A 21625-nucleotide genomic window follows, 5' to 3' on the forward strand; every position below is an offset into this window, starting at 1 on the left:
AAAGTACATAAACTGTCCCCCCAATTACCTTAAGCAGAGCAGCACAAAAGGGCTTTAGTAAACTCTTCGGCAAGGTAGAAGCAGTGCAATGACGGAAGCTTCTTGCAATAAAAAGTGATGTCTGTTGCTTGATGGTTGGATTTTTATTATCCATTACTGCTAAAACATCCTCACTGATGTTCTGTAGTGTGGTCTTAGGAAGAAAATGTCAATGAGCTCTCTTCAACTACAGTCAAATCACTAGAGTGGCAATATTTATTAAGACAAAACCATGAGTTTTATATTATTAACTTACAGTGAGGAAGATTGCATCAATCGCCTCCTGAAGGGCTTGCACCACTTGAGGCTTCTTTTCTTTGAACTTTTCCAAAATTGTTGGTACAACCTGTAAGAGTGAACAGCAAGAATAATATTCTGACACATATGAATGAAGTACTGTTGGGGCTAGAAAGCTAGCTCAACAGTTAAGAACACATGCTGACCCAGGTTTGGTTCCCAGTATCCACGTAATGGCTCACAATCATCCACTACTCCAGAACTATGATATGCAATTCAATCTTTTGACCTTCACAGGCACCATGTACACATTTGGTATACAGATATACACAAAGGCAAAACACATATAATAAATTAATTTTAGAGAGCAAGAATGGCTGAGTGTGGTGGTGTACGTCTTTATTCCAGCACTCAGGAGGCAGAGGCAGGCAAATCTCTGTGAGACAATCCCATCTGTCTCGTGGTTCCAGGACAGCCTGGACTGTTACACAAAGAAGCCCTGTCTCAATCACCCCACCAAAAAAGAACAAAAACAAAAAACAAACAAACAAACAAAAACGAACAAAAACCAATAATGAAGCCAGGCAGTGGTGGCACATGCCTTTAATTCCTGCACTCAGGAAGCAGAGGCAGGTGGATCTCTGTGAGTTGGAGGACAGCCTGGTCTACAAGAGCTAGTTCCAAGGAAATGCTGCAAAGCTACAGAGAAACCCTGTCTAGAAAAACCAAACAAACAAACAAAAAACCACCACCAACAACAAAGAAACCAAGAATGAAATACTGACACACATTATAGTATTGCTGGTCAAAACTGTCAAAATTAACCTAAGGGAAAGGAAAGCAGCCATGAATGACCACATATTCTTGTATTCTTGGTTGTATTTGTATGGAATATTCACCAAAGACAGGAAGTGTTCTTAACTGCCCTACCACGTGTCAGAACAAATACTAGTTAATTTTAAAGAAAAAAATTTCAAATAAAGCCCAATGGAAACATCTTTAAGCTAAACAGTAAGTTAAATAGAACCACCAGTAACAACTCATATTTAGCAAATTAGTATCAATTTTAAAAGCACTTTTCTGCCAGGGGGCAAAATACCAGCACTGGGGAGGCAGAGACAGGCAGACCTCTGTGAGTTCAAGGACAACCTTGAGCAAGTTTCAGAACAGCCAGGGATGTACAAACAAACCCTGTGTTGAAACACCCCCTCACGCCGCCCCCTGTGACACACACAAAGTAGTTTTCTTTTCTTTTTTCTTTTTTTTGAAATTACTTTTAAAATACAAAAGTATAAAATATCCTAATAACTAACAGAAAATAACTTATTTTCTGTTAGTTAAGCTGAGTGTGGTGGTACATGTCTTTAACCACTCAGAGGAAGGAGTGGCAGGCAGGTGACAATAAAACTGACAAATGCTCTCAGTCAGAATGGTAACTCATTCTAGCTAATTTAGACCAAATTTAGAGGCAACCAGTACTGGCCATAGTTAAGGAAAACATCTCAATTTATTAACTCTAATACTAAACTTGATTGGTACGTCACTTATATAAAGAAAATATATTGAACAAAATGCCTTCAGATTTCCTTAGAATAAATTAAATTGAGATATAGCTTAGTATAACCTGTATAAAATGTTTTAAGTAAGTTATCATTTATTTATTATCTACTTATTAACTTATTTCTTGGTTTTTCAAGACAGGGTTTCTTTGTGTGGCCCTGGCTGTACTAGAACTCCCTCTGTAGACCAGGCTGGCCTCGAACTCAGAAAGATCTGCCTGCCTCTGCCTCCTGAGTGCCAGGATTTTTAAATAGGAAAAAACTATGAAACACATTTCATGTATTACCTTTACTTACAGCTTTACTTTGCTTTCCCTACTCTCATTTTCATTGTGATTTGGGTTATTACTTGTTCTCCCTTGAGTCAGAGTGGCTAGAAAGACAACCTAGGCCCTTACACATGCTGTGATGTTCCCCTAACTAGTGAGTTATAATGCACAATCCTACAGTTTTCCAACTTTATTTTAACTTAAGTACTGTAGGCCAAATGTCTGATTTCTATATGAGTTACACTGAAGAGATATAAAATGCAGTGAGAAGCTTACCTTGTCCAATATATAAAGATCTCTATCAAAAGCTGTTTTTTTTTTTTTATTTTTAAATATTTATTTATTTATTATGTATACAATATTCTGTCTGTGTGTATGTCTGCAGGCCAGAAGAGGGCACCAGACCTCAATCCAGATGGTTGTGAGCCACCATGTGGTTGCCGGGAATTGAACTCAGGACCTTTGGAAGAGCAGGCAATGCTCTTAACCGCTGAGCCATCTCTCCAGCCCCCCAAAAGCTGTTTTAAAATATAAAATAAACTAGCCTACAATTTTTGGTAACTTTGCAAATTTATATCTAAAAGGAATGTTACTTACATGTCCTGCATATTGTCCAAATTTCTTCCTTAGTCCAACAGCCAGGCCAGTAAGACATTTTGCTGCCAAAGCTACCAACATGACATTGGTGTCCTTTCCAACAACCTGTAAAGGTAAAAAGAAAATAGTCATAACCTGTAAAGGGGTACTAGAAATGAAATGTATTCTCAAAAGAATTCTTGAAAGATACTATGCCAACAATTATCAGTTGATAATCCTTTTTATTTCTTACAAAAGACGAAAATTTAATCTTCTTTGATGATAATGAATTTATATGCCTCCACTATGTAGTAATATTTTTTGTTTTGTTTTCTTTTTTTTTGAAGGGAAAAGGAAGGGAGAGAAGAAGAGAAGAGGAGAAGAGGGGAGGGCAGGAGAGGGAAGGAAAGGGAAAGAAAGGAAAGGGAAGGGAAAGGAGAGAGACACACACACTGACTGGGGATGTAGCTGGAAGTCTACTGTCATTACTTTGGAATAGGAAAAACACACACAAACATTTCTGAAAGAAACAAAGTAATATCCCTGTAGTATTTTTTTTTAAAGATTTATTTATTTATTTATTTATTTATTATGTATACAACATTCTGCCTCCATGTATGCCCGCATGCCAGAAAAGGGGGCCAGATCTCATTACAGATTGTTGTGAGCCACCATGTGGTTGCTGGGAATTGAATCAGAACCTCTGGAAGAGCAGCCAATGTTCTTAACCACTGAGCCATCTCTTCAGCCCTATCTCCGTACTATTTAAACCAAGGAAGCATCAGTAGAAACTGCTGTAGGTACTAGCAAGTCCATGAGGACTCTAAACTGCAAATCCCATTGTAACCATTCCTGTAATGGAGTTTCCGGCCTTGCAGCAACCATTCAGGCACATTAGTAATTGAGTTTCCTTTCATTTCTCCTAGAAGACTCTCCTTCAGCAGTTTATATTACTTCCTTCCTAAAACCCCCAAATCTAACACTTATTTAAATTCACAGGTATGCATCAATTCAGCAAAACTGTGTAATGACTGGGCTCCTTCCTGGTAACAGTTTGCCATACATAGTAAGTTGTCTAAGTTGGTGTTAAACTGCTGTTTTACTTTAAAGCGCCCACAAATCCTTCTTTAGTTTTCCAGTCATTTTCCCAGTAGAAGCCAACTGCTTTGAATTTTACCTAGTCCCTTAATTCCATAAACAGAATGCTTCATTCTTGAGTCTCTGCACCAAACAACCTCTAATACACAACACTCATACCATACTAATAGTTGGCACTTATATTTCCTAAGGAGTAAAAAATTAAAAAATTAATGTTTATTAAAAACATGTTAGGTTCCACAATTTTGGAGACAATTTGTAATTCTTTTTAAACTTAATTTTCATCAGAATTGAATGAAGTACGTATTATTAACTTAATTTTGGAAATCTCAAAAACGAAATAGAGGTAAATTTGCTCTAGGGTCACCAGTTAGTAAAAGTGTGGATTCAAATCTAGGTCTATACATGCCTCATAGGCATTAATATCACTATTATATTGCTCAATCTCAAAACCAGTATTATACGGCAACTCCATTCTCTCTCTCTCTCTTCATCCTTTGGAAGAACAAGCAGTGCTCTTAACAACTGAGCCATCTCTCCAGGCCCAAGGTAAGACTTCATTAGTGAGCCAGGCGGTGGTGGCGCACGCCTTTAATCCCAGCACTCGGGAGGCAGAGGCAGGCGGATCTCTGTGAGTTCGAGACCAGCCTGGTCTACAAGAGCTAGTTCCAGGATAGGCTCCAAAACCACAGAGAAACCCTGTCTCGAAAAACAAAAAAAAAAAAAAAAAAAAACAAAAAAAAAATAGTGGCTTTGCTGCTTAGCTTTTCTGATCTTCACGTCAAAACCCATACCTGTCTCTGGGTTTTTATTATTCGTGATACAATAAAGGACCCCCAATAAAATCAGGAACATATAAAATATGGAGAAAATATAATAAAATACTATAAATATAAAATCTTAATCTGAAGGTTGACAAAAATATGTTCATAAATTATTATAAGTCAGGTAACAACTCAAAAGACAGAGTAATTATTTCAGCTAGGCACGGTGGCTCATAAAGATAATCTTAATATAATTTTATTACTCAGGAAACTGAGGCAAGAGAATCACCATGAGTGTGAAGCCAGTCTGGGCATGAGCAGTTCTAGTACAGCAAGGGATACAGAGACACCTTAAAAAAAAAAAAAAAAAAAAAAAGCGGAGGAGGATACGACCTTGTTTTTAGAAATACCATACGGAATTTCAAAATGAGTACTTCTTCCCACAGTGGGAATTACTTGATTTAGGTATCATAAAGAAAAGAAATTATCAATGGAGGGAAGAGGAATCAATGTGCATCTTAATCTTTAAGTTTCCTTCTTCTATTTTACCACTCCTATTTTGCTGTCATTGTAAAGTAACAATATGCATTCCAATTTGTATATTTGTACGTGTTCATAAAATCAAATATAAAAATTTAAATGTTATAAATAACAATTTTATTTTCATTCGTTTGCAGACTTTGACTATTCTCCCTATTCCCTTCATCTGAAGAAAAAAAGGGTTTTGTTTTGTTTTTTTGTCTCTAAAAAGCCATGTAGCTCTGGCTGTCATGGAGCTTACTATATATAGATCAGGCTGGCCTCGAACTCACACAGACCCACATGCCTCTGCCTTCCGAGTGCTGGGATTAAAGGCAGGTGCCACCATCACACCCAGCAGGAAAAGTACTTTTTAATGCTATCTAAAGCATTTCACAAATTTTCCCATGTCTATTTAAATACAAATCCATGGGATGGAACTGTAGCTCACTGGTAGAGAATGCTCAACAAGACTCTGCGTTTGATACCCAGAAATACCAAAAGGAAAATATAAAGTTGAGAGAGAGAGAGAGAGTCACTCTCTGGACAAAGCAGTGAGAGATTACATGTTTTACACAAATGGCCTATACTGTTAAGTCATGAATGCTGAAGCTCCATGTTTTGAAATATGAAAAAACTGGAAGAAATTACATCTATATCCCAAGAATAGTCTTTCTTGAAAAGCTAATATCCTAACATGTAGATATCAATCACTATTAATAAGGAAATCAAAAGTATTTTGTGTGACATTCTGAGAATTAGAATACAGAGTAATAAAAAAGTACTGGCAAAACTTACAAGCTACCAGAACCGCATTTTTTCTTTCTCAGTGCCTTTTTTCTTTCCCACTCCTAGGATTCAGGTCTGTTGAACTCTTTTTTTTTTCCCCATAGGCAATTCCCTTTTAGTTATTTTTAGAAATCTGATAGTTAGGTACTGTGGTTCATGCCTTTAATCCCACCACTGGTGAGGCAGAAAGGCAGGTAGATCTATGTTGAGTTCCGGCCAGCCTGGTCAGCACAACAAGCTCCAGGACAGGCAAGGTTACATAGTGAGACCCTGTCTCCTGAACAACCACCAACAAAATCAATTAATGAGACGTTTTCACACAGAAAACGGAAAGTGAAAATGTGACAGGAGTGTCCCACATTTTGCCTGTCATTCTGATCTACTACAGTCTGGTATCATTCACTACTTGACATAGCTCATCTTATCAAACTCTAAGACTTGGCTTTAGATCAGCAAGATTCTATTTTCTTTGATAGAAGCTAACAATGCCACATTAAATACAGTGTTAAGATAAAACCAATTCCTCTAAAAGGACTGTAAAGTTTTTAAATTATTAAAAGATAGAGACCTCTGATTAAAATATTATTACTAATATTCCTTAAATGGCAATATTTTGTGATTTAAAAGTAAGTTGTTTAAATGAAACAGAAGCCCACTGAATCACCCACAGACACCAACGCTGAAGCTCCTCCCATTTACCTTCTTTAATGCTTTGACTAAATCTGCATAATCGCCTGCTTCCAGCTTGGGGTTCTTCACAAGTACTTCTACAGCCTCCAAGGCTTCTTTTCTCTCTTGCCATTTTTTTGCCTCCTGAAAAGAGAATATTAATCACAGAGGAACATAAAATAAGAATAGAATAAATGTCTTATACTCAATCAGTTTAAAGACCTGAATTTTTGTTGTTTCAGAAACATTTTCTAAAGTCAACTAAAAAACAAAATGGCAAAAACATAGTTAATAAGGTCTATTTTATTCATAAAATTTTCATCCACATATAAAAATGTATTTTATTGATTTTTGTTTTTTTGTTTTTCAAGACAGGGTTTCTCTGTGTTGCTTTGGAGCCTGTCCTGGAACTAGCTCTGGTAGACCAGGCTGGCCTCGAACTCACAGAGATCTGCCTGCCTCTGCCACCCCAGTGCTGGGATTAAAGGCGTGTGCCAATACCGCCCGGCATGATTTTTTTGAGCCATACATTTTTTTCTGCTCCCCTCCCTTCTCCTCTCCTCTCCTCCTACCCTCTCCTATGGCCCTCATGCTCCAAATTTACTCAGGAGATCTTTTGTCTTTTTCTGTTTCCCACGTAGATTAGATCCATGTATGTCTCTCTTAGGATTCTCATTGTTGTCTAGGTTCTCTGGGATTGTGAAGTGTAGGCTGGTTTTCTTTGCTTTATGTCTAAAAGCCACTTATGAGTGAGTATATATGGTATTTGTCTTTCTGGGTCTGGGTTACCTCACTCAATATGATGTTTTCTAGATCCATCCATTTGCTGGCAAATTTCAAAATGTCATTATTTTTTTCTGCTGTGTAGTACTCTATTGTGTAAATGTACCACATTTTCCTTATCCATTCTTTGGTCTAGGGGCATTTAGGTTGTTTCCAGGTTCTGGCTATGACAAACAATGCTGCTAAGAACATAGCTAAGCACATGTCCTTGTGGTACAATTGAGCATCCTTCCTTTGGGTATATACCCAAAAGTGGTATTGCTGGGTCTTGAGGTAGGTTTCCTAATTTTCTGAGAAATCATCATACTGATATCCAAAGGGGCTGTGTCAGTTTGTACTCCCACCAGCAATGGAGGAGTGAACCCTTTATAAACCCTGCACCTCTCCATCATAAGTTGTCGTCAGTGTTTTTGCCATTCTTATAGGCGTAAGATGGAATCTCAGAGTTGTTTAGGTTTGCATTTCTCTAACGGCTAAGGATGTTGAACATTTCCTTAAGTGTCTTTCAGCCATTTTAGATTCCTCTGTTGAGAGTTCTCTGTTTAGGTCTGTACTCCATTTTTTTACTGGATTATGTGATGCTTGGGGCTGGAGAAGGACTAGAGGTAAAGAGCACTGACTGCTCATCCAGAAATTCTGCGTTCAATTTCCAGCAATCACATGGTGGCTCACAACCATCTGTAATAAGATCTGGTGCCCTCTTCTGTCCTGCAGGGATATAGCAGGCAAAATACTGTATATATAATTAATAAATAAATCTTAAAAAAGATGATTCTTAAGGTGATTCCTATTAGATAAACATTGAGAGAATAGCAATATAGGAAGAAAGAACAGTACATGTTAAGGTTCAGAGTTAATATGTTACCAGAAGAAATACAGCATGTCCAAAGTAAAAAATGACAATGATTAGACACGTGGCTGAAACTTAAACTGAGGTAACAAGGTGCCGGACAAGAGAAAGAATGGCTACAGAATGAGTTCAGACATCATCTTAACACTCACAGAAGCTACTGAAGAATTTAGATCATGTTTCAATATGGGAAATTTTCCTCTTTTCAAAAATGATATCTCTAATTACATTACAAAATTCAACGGAGAGAAGACAAGAGCAAATGGTAGTGACTAGGACAAGACTGGGCATACTTTGTCTCTCTTGGGACAATGTCCGGAGACACTGATTGCCATGAATTTAGAGGATGTGGGTTCCTGACTCTAGTGACGTCTAGTGTGCAGAAGTCACATATGCTTTCTACCCAGCCTACGATGCATAAGACAGGCCCACCACGACAGTTTTCTCAAACAAACAAACAAACAAAGTCAAGAAATCTGGGTTAAAGGTAACCTTTAACTTGTAGGAGTCACTTCTCTCTTTCTACTCAGGTTATCAGGCTTAGGAGCAAATACCTTTATGTGTTGAGCCATCTGTCCACTCAAAAGAGATGAACATAGGAGATACTTAAAGATAAAACCACAGAATAAATGAGCTAGAAGTTGTAAACATTGCTCTGATGTTTGGTAAGACATGTTGTTTTGTTTTTAAATGCCATAATATGATTGCATATAGAAAATAGTAAGAGAAGAAAGAAAAGGAAGCCACTAAGTTACTCTACTAGGAAGACATGGAGGGAGTGGGGAGGTATACCAAGCAAGGGCTCAGAAGAACTTTCTCTAATTTTACCTGTTATTATTTAAAAAATAAAGAAATTTAAGCATTACTTACAATTTTGTCATAAAAGTCTTTGGGAAGTTTGGAAAGGATCTCTACTGCTTCCAAAAGCTCATAAGCATCTATCTGTGGTGCCTCATCACCATCATCACCACCTTTGAAGAGAAAACAAAATAGAACTTAAAAATGGGGAAATGAGTTGGGGAAATGACTCAGGGGGCAAAAGCATTGCTGTATCAGCTTGATGACCTGAGCACCTACAGGGAGATGGAAAGCTGAGATACGAGAAGCTCATGGGCCACTTGCCTGGTTGAAGAGACTGAGCCTTAAAACCAGGTAGGCTGCTGGCTCAGCAGTTTAGAGAGCTTGCTGCTTTTGCTGGGGACCCAAGTTCAGTTCCCTACACCCACAGTGGGTAGATCATAACTGACTTTAAGTTCCATTTCATAAAATCTGACAACTATTTCTGGTACCAACACACATGTGGCATATACTTTCAGGGACAGACAGACAGACACACAACAAAAACTAAAGTAATTTAAAAATAGTAACTTTTTTAAAAAAAAGTGGAAAGGTGAAGACCAACAACTGAAGGTTGTCTTCTAGCCTCTATACATGTACTGTCACATGAGTACCCACCCGCTCTCGCTCTCTCTCTCTCTCAGACAAACAGACAGACACACACACCAAAATAAAATAGTCTTATTTACCAGTTACCTTTTCATATCTCTGATAAGTTTTTTAAAATTTATTTCATACACATGACTGTTTTGCCTGAATAAATGTCAGTGCACTATGTGCATACGTGTATGCAGTGCCCAAGGAGGACAAGAGAGGGTTAGATTCCCTGGAAATGGAAGTATAGATGGGTTGAGTCACCATGGGAGTGATGCTCTTGATCACTGGCTGATCCATCTCATCTCCCACGATGAAATTGTTATAGAAAAGGGACTAGAGTTATTCAGTAGCACAAATGACTCAGATTTTATTAAAAGCGGTTCTCTAAGAGATGCTTAGTGAATATGATTTGTTGTGGCAGCAATAATTCTCACTCATTTTCATAGAGACTGTGTTAAAACTGTCTCACCTCCCTCTGCATCTCCGCCAGCCGACTGCTGCTGTTCCAGTTTAGCTTCTAACTCTTGTTGGGAACGGAGAAACCGACTTGGTTTAGGAGCACCCGTTGGCAGCTTGACCCATTCTTCTTCTAATTCTTTCAACTGCAAGCATTAACAAAGTATCTTAAAGTTTTTAAATTTATATCCCACTGTTAGAGAACATAATGCTTGTACTTACTGATATATTGGAACTCACTTGCTGTTTACATGGTACTAATAGGGAAACTAATAAAAGACAAATAGAAGCTGTATTTTGTAGCATAAGACAAATCAACTGACATTACCACACTGAAGATTTATGTCTAAGCACTAAAAATAAAAATCCTTTTTTAAAAAAAATTTCTTTTTTACGTGTGAGTGTTTTGCCTTCAAGCATGCAAGTACACTTCTTTGTGTGTCTGGTGCGTGCAGAGGCCAGAAGGTCACCTGGAACTAGAGTCACAAAGAATTTTAAATAGCCATGTAGGGGTTAACTCTGCAAGAGCTGCTAATGCCCTTAACCTCTGAAACATCTCCTTAGCTCCCCAAATCTATTATTTTAAGACACTATCACTAGTTTACAAATTGAAATATGCTATATTATCAAAAGAGCTCAAAAAATAACTATGTGATAGAACCTTTTCATCCAAATATGGAAGTCCTGCTACTCAACAGAATGATAAAGGGATCTTTTAAACTGCTATAGGCTTAATGCTAGTAGGGCTGGGGTCCAAGGGCAGAAATGTTTCATAACACCTGAATAAAACAAAACCTAGTTTTGTTTAACATGCACAAGACTCAGGACTTGCTCCCTAGCAGAGAGACAGAGAAATAGACAGTAACAACAAAAGTCTATGCTCAGGAATTTAACTTATTTAAATCTTAAAAATAAAAAATAAGTATGTGTAAGGATAGAATATTAACAATTACAAATAGGAAGTATCTCTATATTACCCTTATGCAAAAGTGACCAAAGAAATCTGTGCCTCACCTGGACAGAATTTATATTTTGTAATGGGTGTCTCAGGGCATCTCGAATCCATCGATAAATCTCTACAGCAATTAGTTTGGCTTCATCCCGTACAGCCTTGTCTCGAGATTCAAACAGTTTTGGCAATACTTTAATAATTGGCTTAAGTAAGATGATTTTGGAACCAAATTCACTGCAAGTGAAAAATTTGGGGAAAAACTGTCAACATGCCATGTTTCATTGAGCATGTATAGCTCCAAATCATGTATGGTACCTACTGTGGTGACAAACGCCTGCAGTCCTAGCTCAGGAGGTAGAGAAAGGGTCTCTGTGAGTTCAAGGCCAGCCTGGTCTATACGGTGAGTTCTAAGACAGTCAGGGTTATATAAAGAAATCCTGTCTCAAAACAAATCAATCACATATTAATAGGTTAAATTATTCTTAAGGTAACAAATGGGATTCACAGCCATCTATCTATCTATCTATCTATCTATCTATCTATCTATCTATCTATCTATCTATCTATCCATCCATCCATATCTACATATACAAAGAATATTTAGCTATCATTCTTAAGATTATTTAGTGTCTAGAGCAAAAAATATTAACATTTTTCAAATGAATTTTCTAATAACCAAAGATAGGCTTGAGTTATGGCAATGAATATACCTCATTTCTGATTTTTCAACTAACATAATGTACCTCTGTAGTGGTTTGAATGAGAATGGCCAAACAGAAAGTATGTCACTGGGGGTGGGCTTTGAGGTTTCAAAAGCCTACACCAGGTTCCCTCCCCAAATCTCTCTCCATGCCTGCCTTGCTCCCCATCATGAAGATCATGGACTCACCATTTAAAAATATAAGCAAGCTCCCATTTAATGCTTTCTTTTAGAAGTTGATTTGGTCATGGTGTCTCTTCACAGTAACAGCAAAGTAACTAAAACAACCCTGTATCCATTTAACTCTTTCTTCTCCCCACCCCATGGGAAATGTTTGCATTCTGACTTTTGACCAATATTAGTGTTGAGATTGAGTGTTGCTATATAGCCCAGACTAGCCTCAAACTCATGATCTTCCCATCTCAGCTTCCAAATGCTATGACTACAGATGTATACCAACATACTCAGTTCTTTTTTTTTTTTTCTTTTTTTAGGATTTTCGAGACAGGGTTTCTCTGTAGCTTTTTGGTTCTTGTCCTGGAACTAGCTCTTGTAGACCAGGCTGGCTTCGAACTCCCAGAGATTCGCCTGCCTCTGCCTCCCGAGTGCTGGAATTAAAGGCGTGTGCCACCACTGCCCAGCCAACATACTCAGTTCTAATATTAGCTTTCTGGTTTGTTCTGTGTGCTTGCTTTTTTTCTTTTTCATTTTTGGTTTATCAAGACAGGGCTTCTCTATGTAATAGCCCTAGCAGTAACTCCCTCTGTAGGCCAGGCCGGCCTTGAACTCACAGCCATCCACCTGCCTCTCGCTCCCAAATACTGCAATTAAAGATGTGTGCCACCACCACCCGGCCTGATCTTATTCTGAACACTTATGAATAGCAAATTCTGGAACAGGAAGGATTCAGTTATAAAATATTGAATTTCAGAATGAGTAATAGGATTCAAATATATTTGGGTCTTTCACTCATTTAGTTTTAAGAAAGATTCTCACTCTGAAGCCTAGGGCACTTTTGGTGATTCTCCTGTCATAGTATCCCAAGTGCTAAGACTTCAGGTGATAGTACCTACTATAATTAGTTAAAATATACTATTAACTTGTATGTAATATATCTCACTTGCACAAATGTAATAAAATTGCTCAGCAATATATATTACAGCATACTACAGATTAAAATGTTAAATTCTTTCCCCAGAAAGTGATTTTCAAAAAGGTATCATCATATAGAAGTAAGAGACCTGGTCAGTCGTCCTCATCAGCGTAGACCATGAAACCCAACATGAACAAGTTCAATGCAATCGCCATATACAAGTTGCCCATGAATGCTTCAGCATTGCCAGGGCATAAATGCCAATGTCATCATTATTTAGATAGCATAACATGAAAATAAATAGATCGCTAAGATTTTCTCTAAAATGGACTTTAAAAATCAAGTGTGGTGGGTCACACTTGTAATCACATATTAATAGGAAAATCAAGAATCTGAGGAGAGCTTGGGCTACATAGAAATTTCTAGGCCAGTTTGGACTAAACAGTGAGACCCTGTTTCAAAGTAGAGAACAAAATGAACAAAATAAAAAGTACTCTTTCAGATCTATTTTATTTTTATGTGTATGAGTGTTTTGCCAGCATGTATAATTTGTACCATGTGTGTGTCTACTGCCTAAGGATGTGAGAAGAGTGTCAGGTTCCCTAGGACTGGAATTATGGATACCATGTTGGTGTTGGGAACTGAACCTAGTCATCTGCACGAGAACCAAGTTCTCTTCACCGCTGAGCCATTTCTCCAGCCCCACACCCACAAATATAGGAACACAACTACTTCATATTATTAGAAAAATAACATTTTTATCTTAGTTTAGCTGACCTACAAGACTAAAGGACAGATGAGAAATTATAGTGCTCTTAAATCACTTTTTTTTGGAGAATTATTTAACTTGGTGCCTGAAGAACTAATACTCAAGATATCTTACATATCCCTAAAGTACAGACAACAAAAGGCAGATGCCTTCTTACATTACTGTTTCTGAACTGGAATGTATGTCAGTGGTAAAATATTTGTCTAACATGTGAAGTTCTGGGTAAAATTCCCAGTACCAGTGATAAACAAATGAACAAAAGAAATACATTGTAATGGTTTCATCTAGTGCATTTTTGTTTCTCTATCATGACCCATTTTTAAAAGATAGAATAAAAGAGATGAAGCAAGTCCACATGGAAAATAGATACATGAACAAAACAAAACGTAATTTTGATAGTAAACAAAAAAAAGTTAGGCATCTTAGCACACACCTGTAATTTTAGTACTTGAGAGGTAGGAGGAGGAGGATCAGAGTTCATGGTCATCCTCAGCTACATAGCAAGTTTCAGGCAAGCAGGAGCTACCTGAGTCCTTGATCAAAACACTAAAAATGAAAGAATAAATGAAAGTTTAAAAGTAAAAGAAAAAAGTCTCTATAAGCCTGTTGTAGGAGCCAGGCGGTAGAGCTCTTGGGAGGCAGGGCAGGTAGATCTCTGTGACACCAGCCTAGCCTAGAGAGCCAGTTCCAGGACAGACTCCAAACTACAGAGAAACCTGTCTCAACCGCACACCCCCCACAAAAAAAAAAACAAAACAAAACCCAAAACAGAACAAAAACCAAAACCTGTTGTAGGGATGACAGAATGTTTTTTTTGCCTCCTAAAGCTATCACTAATGATAGCTCTAGGAGGCTATGGCACCTTGAAACAAGCAGTGTCGTCTTTAAGTCCTAAAGCACTACTTCACATTCTGAAACACTTTAGGGAAAAAAACCCACAACAATTACAAAGGTAGACTACAGCTCATCACCATCAATAAGAGGGCTAGAGTATGCTTTTCTAGGACATGGGAGTTCCCAGATTTCTTTTCCCTAGACACTGAAAATAATAATGACTATAAAGATACTGTAAATAATGATTATATAAAGGATATAAATAGAACTTACTCTTTCCTATCCTTATTCTCCTAGTCAGTTTAAAGGTAAAATTACTATAGTATATACGTCTATAAAACAGAAATTCCTAATTTAAAAGCAGTATAATATACATAGTACACATACATACAGATAAAACACATAAAAGATTAGAACAAAAAATCTAGTGGTACAAGCAGAGTCTGCAAAATCATTAAATTTCTTATTCTACTTTTTTTTAAAAAAGATGCATTTATTTATTATGCATACAATGTTCTTTTGGCACATACAGCTCTCATTATAGATGGTTGTGAGCAACCATGTGGTTGCTGGGAACTGAACTCAGGACCTCTGGAAGAACAGCCAGTGCTCTTAACCTCTGAGCCATTTCTACAGCCGCCCTCCCCCCCCAAAAAAAAAGAACACTTTATTGAGCACACAGTTGAGGGCAGGCTGTGGCTTAATTTGATAACTTTCTAAAATGGCAAAAATGAGACAATTATTTACACATTCTGCCAAGTATGGTGACTTATGCTTGTAATCATGGCACTTCAGAGACAGAAGAGATGCCATGAGTCTAAGACCAGCTTGGGCTAAGGGGAGAGACCCTGTCTTGAAAGCAAAACAAAGCCAAAAGACAAAATTCCACATGCTTACTATATATAGCACAAAAGAATGGATATAAAGAAACTTTTGCTGGGATGTAAAAGCAAGATGTGTCAGTGGGTTTAAAGCACTTGCCTGACCTGAAGGTTGACTCCTTAAAGTTGTCCCTGATGCCTGTCCTCTACACATGCGCCCTGCACTCTCGCAATGCACTCCCAGTCATGCACTGTATACACATGCATTAATAAATATAATTTAACTTAAAAAAGGAAACTTTTATCACACAAAAATCTAGATAAAATCAGGCAAAAGAGAACATAAGTCAAGGATAGTTAAACAAAATTCAAGAATGCAGATACTTTCATATAAAATAAACATGTTAAGACAATTGTCTCCAAGATGTGAGTCATACACCAAATTAAAAGTGTTGCCAAGGAACGATCTTCATCCTGAGAGTTCATTAGTACACTTTCTAAAGTAGCTAACATTGGACAATAATTGGAGACAGGATATGAGACTGAAGAATTGCCTAGATTTGGGATGTAACTAAATGATACTCCTCCTACGGAAGAAGAGGAGGACCTAAGTCTACTTAATCAGAATTACTGATTTACCAAAGTCAGAACACTCTAACAAATCTTAGCCACTCATCTCTGAAAGGGCAGTATATGTATAAAGAAATTCAGTGTTCAGTAAGAATTCTAGGACTGAACACACAGCATATATAAGTTATTATTATTTTTACATCAGATCGACTGTAGAACAATTTTTTGTTTTGTTTTGTTTTGTTTTGTTTTTTTTGGTTTTTCGAGACAGGGTTTCTCTGTGGTTTTGGAGCCTGTCCTGGAACTAGCTCTTGTAGACCAGGCTGACCTCGAACTCACAGAGATCCGCCTGTCTCTGCCTCCTGAGTGCTGGGATTAAAGGCGTGCGCCACCATCGCCCGGCAGAACAATTTATTTTTGATGTTTACCAAAAAGGCCTCAAACAAAGGTTTGCCCCACACACCCATACAAATATGTCTTTATAGCTAACTTAAGTTTATTCTTGAAGCTAGTAAGAGAAAACTGCTTAAAAATATTAGGAATGTTTTTCTACAAAAAAGCCAATTCTCAACTAAGACGGCAATGATCCCTGCTCACTTTCAGTGGGAAGGAACCCAGAGCAAATAACCTAACAGCACGATTGCCTGGAGGATGAGACTACAAGTTCGACAGTCCCTTTCTGTTCACACCTGGAGCTCAGATTCAGTCGGCATATTAAAAACTAAACTTACCTTAAGGCTTTCCTTAGTGTTTCTGTACAGGCCACTATGATCTTGGGGTTCTTATTATCCAGGCCCTTTAAGAGCTCTTCTTGTACAGACTCTCCTTTTTCAATCTCTATGTACATGAGGCAAATCTCTATGCCCAACTCCTTGGCTTTGGCTTTAGGTTGGTTGAAGACTTTACTTACAACACCTGATACAACTTCTCCTGTGGTTCTGTAAATGCCACACACAAGGATGTTTAAATAAAAAGAGATAAACTGTAAACAATCCACAAAAGACATGCCTCACTATAATTTCATTTTCTAAGTGTAGAAAATTCAGTTGAAAACTTTCCTTAAATACTCCTTACAATCTTGTTTGTTTTTGTTTTTTGACATAGGGTTTTTTTGTTTGTTTTTTGTTTTTTGATTTTTCGAGACAGGGCTCTTGCAGATCAGGCTGGCCTCCAACTCACAGAGATCCTCCTGCCTCTGCCTCCCAAGTGCTGGGATTACAGGCGTGTGCCACCATCGCTGGGCTAGGGTTTTGTTTTTTGACACCGTAACAACTCTGGCTGTCCTGGAACTCACTTTGTAGACCAGGCTGGCCTTGAACTTACAGAGATCCATCTACTTGTGCCTCCTGCATGCTGGGATTAAAAGCCTAAGCCATGACTGCCCAGCCATTTCTTGTAACCTTATGATACAGAGAAACTACATCTATTCTTGCAGACCTTCTTTAGAGTGTGTGTATGTGTGCCTGTCTTACATGGGGTTATACAAACATACACTTTATAAAGCAGAATTATGTCGGAGGCTGTGGGAGTTGCAGCAGGTGACAATTAGTGTTCAGATGTCAATTCCCCAGAGGAATGGTTCTCTGATAGAGGAGAATTCCATCTGGGAAAGGCCTGTGGGACCATCAACTCTGGAAACTGTTGCTTCTGTCTGTAATCTCACATGTGCAAAAGCAGCTACAGTGTCTCCCCAATACCTACACTGTAGCGTATAATCGCATATGATGTGATATGTAATCTCATGATTGCATCTCAATCTTATGGGCACATATATCTGTGAGTGGTCAGGAAGATGACTTCTCATTAAGCTGTATAATTTTGATGTATAGAAAATATACTATGATATGATTTATAACTAAATCTATTGTCCCAAGAGAAATGTAAAGACACTTAAAAGACTGCTTTGTTCCATTTACTCAAACTACACACAATTAGCTCATTTTTTATCTCAGACAAAGTTCAAACTTGACTGAATGTTTATGTAAATGGACCGTAAGTTAAAAACTTTATAGATATGCACACAGTCAGAGTTGCAGATATCTAACCAAGATTATTAACAGAAAGCAACCTAAAAAATCATGCCAACTCTTTGTGTGCCAAGTCTGGCTGGTAAAGACCTATGTCTTGCAGCTTGTATCATCAGGCACTATGCCCCCGGCCTCTGGTAAGTATTAAACTAGAAACCTTGAAACCTTGTGTGGTAAATGCCTCTGCCCTTATTGTTTCCCCAAGGACTGTGCTATGACCAATGAGATGTAATTCTTATAACTTTTTTCTTATTGCCTCAAGCCTCATGTAAAAAAAGAAATGTATTTAAGCTAGGTAAACAAAGAAGCAAGAGAGAACTGAAACAGAAAAATGAATGGACTAATCAGAATTAGAAGACAGTTATAGCAAGGGAATTAGAGCTGCAGAATAATAAAAGAAAATGACCCTCATATCATGTATTTGAGTCTTTACTACTCAGACAGAAAACTCTTAAGTTCAGTTTTGCTACACTGTGGAGGGTTTTTTGACCCCTGGGGGGTAACAATGAAAGCTGGTCTTTTGGGCTAGTAATAGGATTATAGAATGCTTCAAATACTGACGCTATTTTAGACATTTTTAAGACAATTTATTTACACAATGGGGGAATATATCTTTAATAAGGAAAGACTCCTCAACTTCTTAGCAGAACACTGTAGTAACTTTACTGCAGTGAGTGCCTTGTAATTACATAATTCTCAGAGCAAGAGGAACAAAACAGGTTAGGGCTACAGGGAGCATGTCAAAAAAGCAGTTTCTAATATGAAAAGAAAAATGAAATATAAAAGTGATCATTTTATTATTGTTGGTTCTCGTTAACCAAACTGTCAGACTCCTCAAACTGATGATGCTCACTACCATGGTCTTTGAAGTAAACACATCTTTCTTGTATAATTAAAGGTCTCAACAGTTTGTATATAGAAGTTCTTTCTCACTGATAACAAAGACTAGGCAGTATAGAAAAGTGAATGAGTGGAAGCCATCCACATCTAAGGTCAAATAGGCCAGGAAACACAGAGTAGAGGTCACTGGCCAGAGACAGAAGATCTTGGAAGAGAAAGCAAAATTGTAAAAACAAAAAACAAACAAACAAAAAACCCTAGTAAGTTTGCTTTTTTTTAACTAATTATTTTTATATTTATTTTTTATTATGTGCATTGTTGTTTTGCCTGCATGTATGTCTGTGTGAGGGTGTCAGATCTACAGAATTACAGATAGTTGTGAGCTGCCATGTGGGTAATAGGAAGAGCAGTCAGTGCTTTTAGACACTGAGCCATCTCTCCAGTTCAGTGACTCTTAAGTTTCAAGTGAAGTTTTCCATAATGCCCATCTGTCTTCAGTGAAGCTCTGACATGTCCTTAAAAATGACCTCACATTAACTACTTCTAAAAGTTACTAAGGTTACTTCAAGTTTTGAAAAATCCTCATCTAAAAAGTTCAAGAGGACAATCGGGCAGCTAGATGACTCAGCGTGTGAAGATACCTGCTGCTAAACCTGCGGACCTAAGTTTGATCTCTGGTACTCACATAGCGGTCAATGAAAGAACTCATTCCCACAAGTTGTCCTCTGATGTCCACATGTACCCAAACACATGGAAATAAACATTTATTCTACTTTAGAGATTTCATGTACTATTTAGACTAATTAAAGATACAGAAAGACTACTAGAATATTTTAAAACTATAGTAGAGGCTCTACAACACACAAACATTTATCTATGTAGCACTAAACAGAGATGTTTACAGAATATTAAGAAAGAAACTACTTACTTTCCTGCAACATGGGCATTTTCAACATAGACAAGTGCAGCTTCTAGTCCTTTCAACTGAACCACTGCATTGGAATCAGTGACAAATTTTTTGATTAATCCTAAGTATTTGGACCATTCAGGGCTTTTTTCATCCTTTATTTTCTGGAAGATCTTCAGGGCCTCTTCATATCCACTCAATCTTGCTTTCCAGAGCTAAAAGAAAATTAGCATTTTTAAACCGGGTTAATGATAGTATTCAGTGATAATGTGGAGAAGTAAAAGAATACTCCATACCAGAAAATTTGAACAAAATACCCCTTTTTCTTAAAAAAAAAAAAAAAAAAAAAAAAAGGAGTTAAAGAAATTCAGAAAATTTTCAAGAAAAGAGTAGTAAATAAACAATTTGTTTTGTTTTTGGTTTTTGAAATAGGGTCTCTCTCTGGAACTCACTATGTCACCATGCCCAGCTTCAATAACCTTAAGAATGTTTTTCCAAGGCTATCTAAAAATCTACAGCAGCCCAGAGACGAGGCTCAGTGAGCAAGGACACTTGTTGTACAAGTCTGGTGACCTTAGTTTGACTCCTGTGTTCATCTCACAATAAACAGAGAGCCTTTTCAATGTTCTCCCTGAGTTCCGTATATGTGGTGCAGACACATTTTTTTGTTTGTTTGTTTTTGTTTTTGTTTTTTTAGTTTTTCGAGACAGGGTTTCTCTGTGGTTTTTGGAGCCTGTCCTGGAAATAGCTCTTGTAGACCAGGCTGGCCTCGAACTCCCAGAGATCCGCCTGCCTCTGCCTCCCGAGTGCTGGGATTAAAGGCGTGAACATTTTTTTTTTTTAATTTAAAGATAAAATGCAGCCAGGTAATGGTGGTGCACGCCTTTAATCCCAGCAATTGGGAGGCAGAAGCAGGAGGGTATCTGTGAGTTTGAGGCCAGTCTGGTCTACAAAAGTCCAGGACAGCCAGGACTGTTGCACAAAGAAACCTCATTTTGGGAAAAAAAGAAAAGAAAAAAAAAGTAAAATAAATACAACCCTCAAGTCATTACAAATGTTTCTCAATTTATATTTGAGTATTATTACTATAAAAAGACATGATAACTGAAAGATCAGAAACCACCCTGATGGATCTGCCCACTTTCCAGTATGTGAGGTATTGTCTGTGTGATGATTAGTCAGCTTCACACTGTCAAGCTTTAGTCAACAACTTGCTATTTAGTTACTTAATTTCAGATACCTCTATTAAGGATTTATATTATTATTAATTTACTTAACAGGTATTTAATAGATAAAAACTAATACCACCTCAATGTGTGGAGTTTACATTCCATCAGGAGAGAAAGAAAACAGCAATCTGTTATGGTTTGACTATGAAATCTCTATCATAGGCTTGTGAGTCGAATACTGGGAACCCAGATAATATGGCTATTTTGGGAGGTTATAAAAACTTTAACAGGTAGGAGCTAGCTGAAGGAAATGTCCCTCGAGGTTTATTCTGGGAGTGCTATACCTTGCCCTGGCCCCTTTGTATATACTCTCATTTTCTGTTTTGTGACTGCTATGAAGTAAGAAGCTCCTCTACTATATATTCTTCCTGCCGTGATGCTCTGCCCAAGTAAATGCGGCTAGGAACCACAGATAGAGTCCTTTGAAAATAAATTTTCCTTTACGTTTTCTCTCAAGTTTTGTAATCCCTTAAAAGTAACATAAAATCATACAAATAAACTTAATTGGCAATGTTAAGTTCTACAAAGAAAAAGGGACATGGCAATATGAAAATATGTAGAATAAAAGCCTCATTTTTTCTTGGCATTAAAAAGTTTACCCAGGGCCGAGTGGTGGTGGTGCAGACCTTTAATCCCAGCACTTGGGAGGCAGAGGCAAGCGAATCTCTGAGTTCGAGGCCAGTTTGGTCTACAGAACAAATTCTAGGACAACCAGACTACACAGAAAAACCCTGCCTTCCCCCCATACATCCCCACACAAAATTTTTTAGACAAGGTTTCCCTACACCGCTAAGGCTATCCTTGAACTCACAAATCTTTTCTTTCTTTTTCTTTTCTTTCT

At 37.6% G+C, this 21625-nt stretch overlaps 1 protein-coding gene across 3 annotated transcripts in view; it reads right to left on the reverse strand.

The window, feature by feature from the left end:
• Ckap5 (cytoskeleton associated protein 5) overlaps positions 1-21625 on the reverse strand; it is a 95263-nt gene that overhangs the window by 48161 nt on the left and 25477 nt on the right. For all 3 annotated transcript variants that reach the window (XM_057780844.1, XM_057780845.1, XM_057780846.1), the window contains 9 exons: positions 19577-19770; positions 16513-16719; positions 11057-11228; positions 10056-10188; positions 9023-9123; positions 6550-6663; positions 2702-2806; positions 296-385; positions 29-193 (listed from right to left, as the gene is read on the reverse strand). In XM_057780844.1, coding sequence (XP_057636827.1) covers positions 29-193; positions 296-385; positions 2702-2806; positions 6550-6663; positions 9023-9123; positions 10056-10188; positions 11057-11228; positions 16513-16719; positions 19577-19770 — 1281 coding nt within the window. The remainder of the gene's footprint in view (positions 1-28; positions 194-295; positions 386-2701; positions 2807-6549; positions 6664-9022; positions 9124-10055; positions 10189-11056; positions 11229-16512; positions 16720-19576; positions 19771-21625) is intronic.

Source organism: Chionomys nivalis, chromosome 9 (assembly GCF_950005125.1).
Source record: "Chionomys nivalis chromosome 9, mChiNiv1.1, whole genome shotgun sequence".
NCBI lineage: Eukaryota > Metazoa > Chordata > Mammalia > Rodentia > Cricetidae > Chionomys > Chionomys nivalis.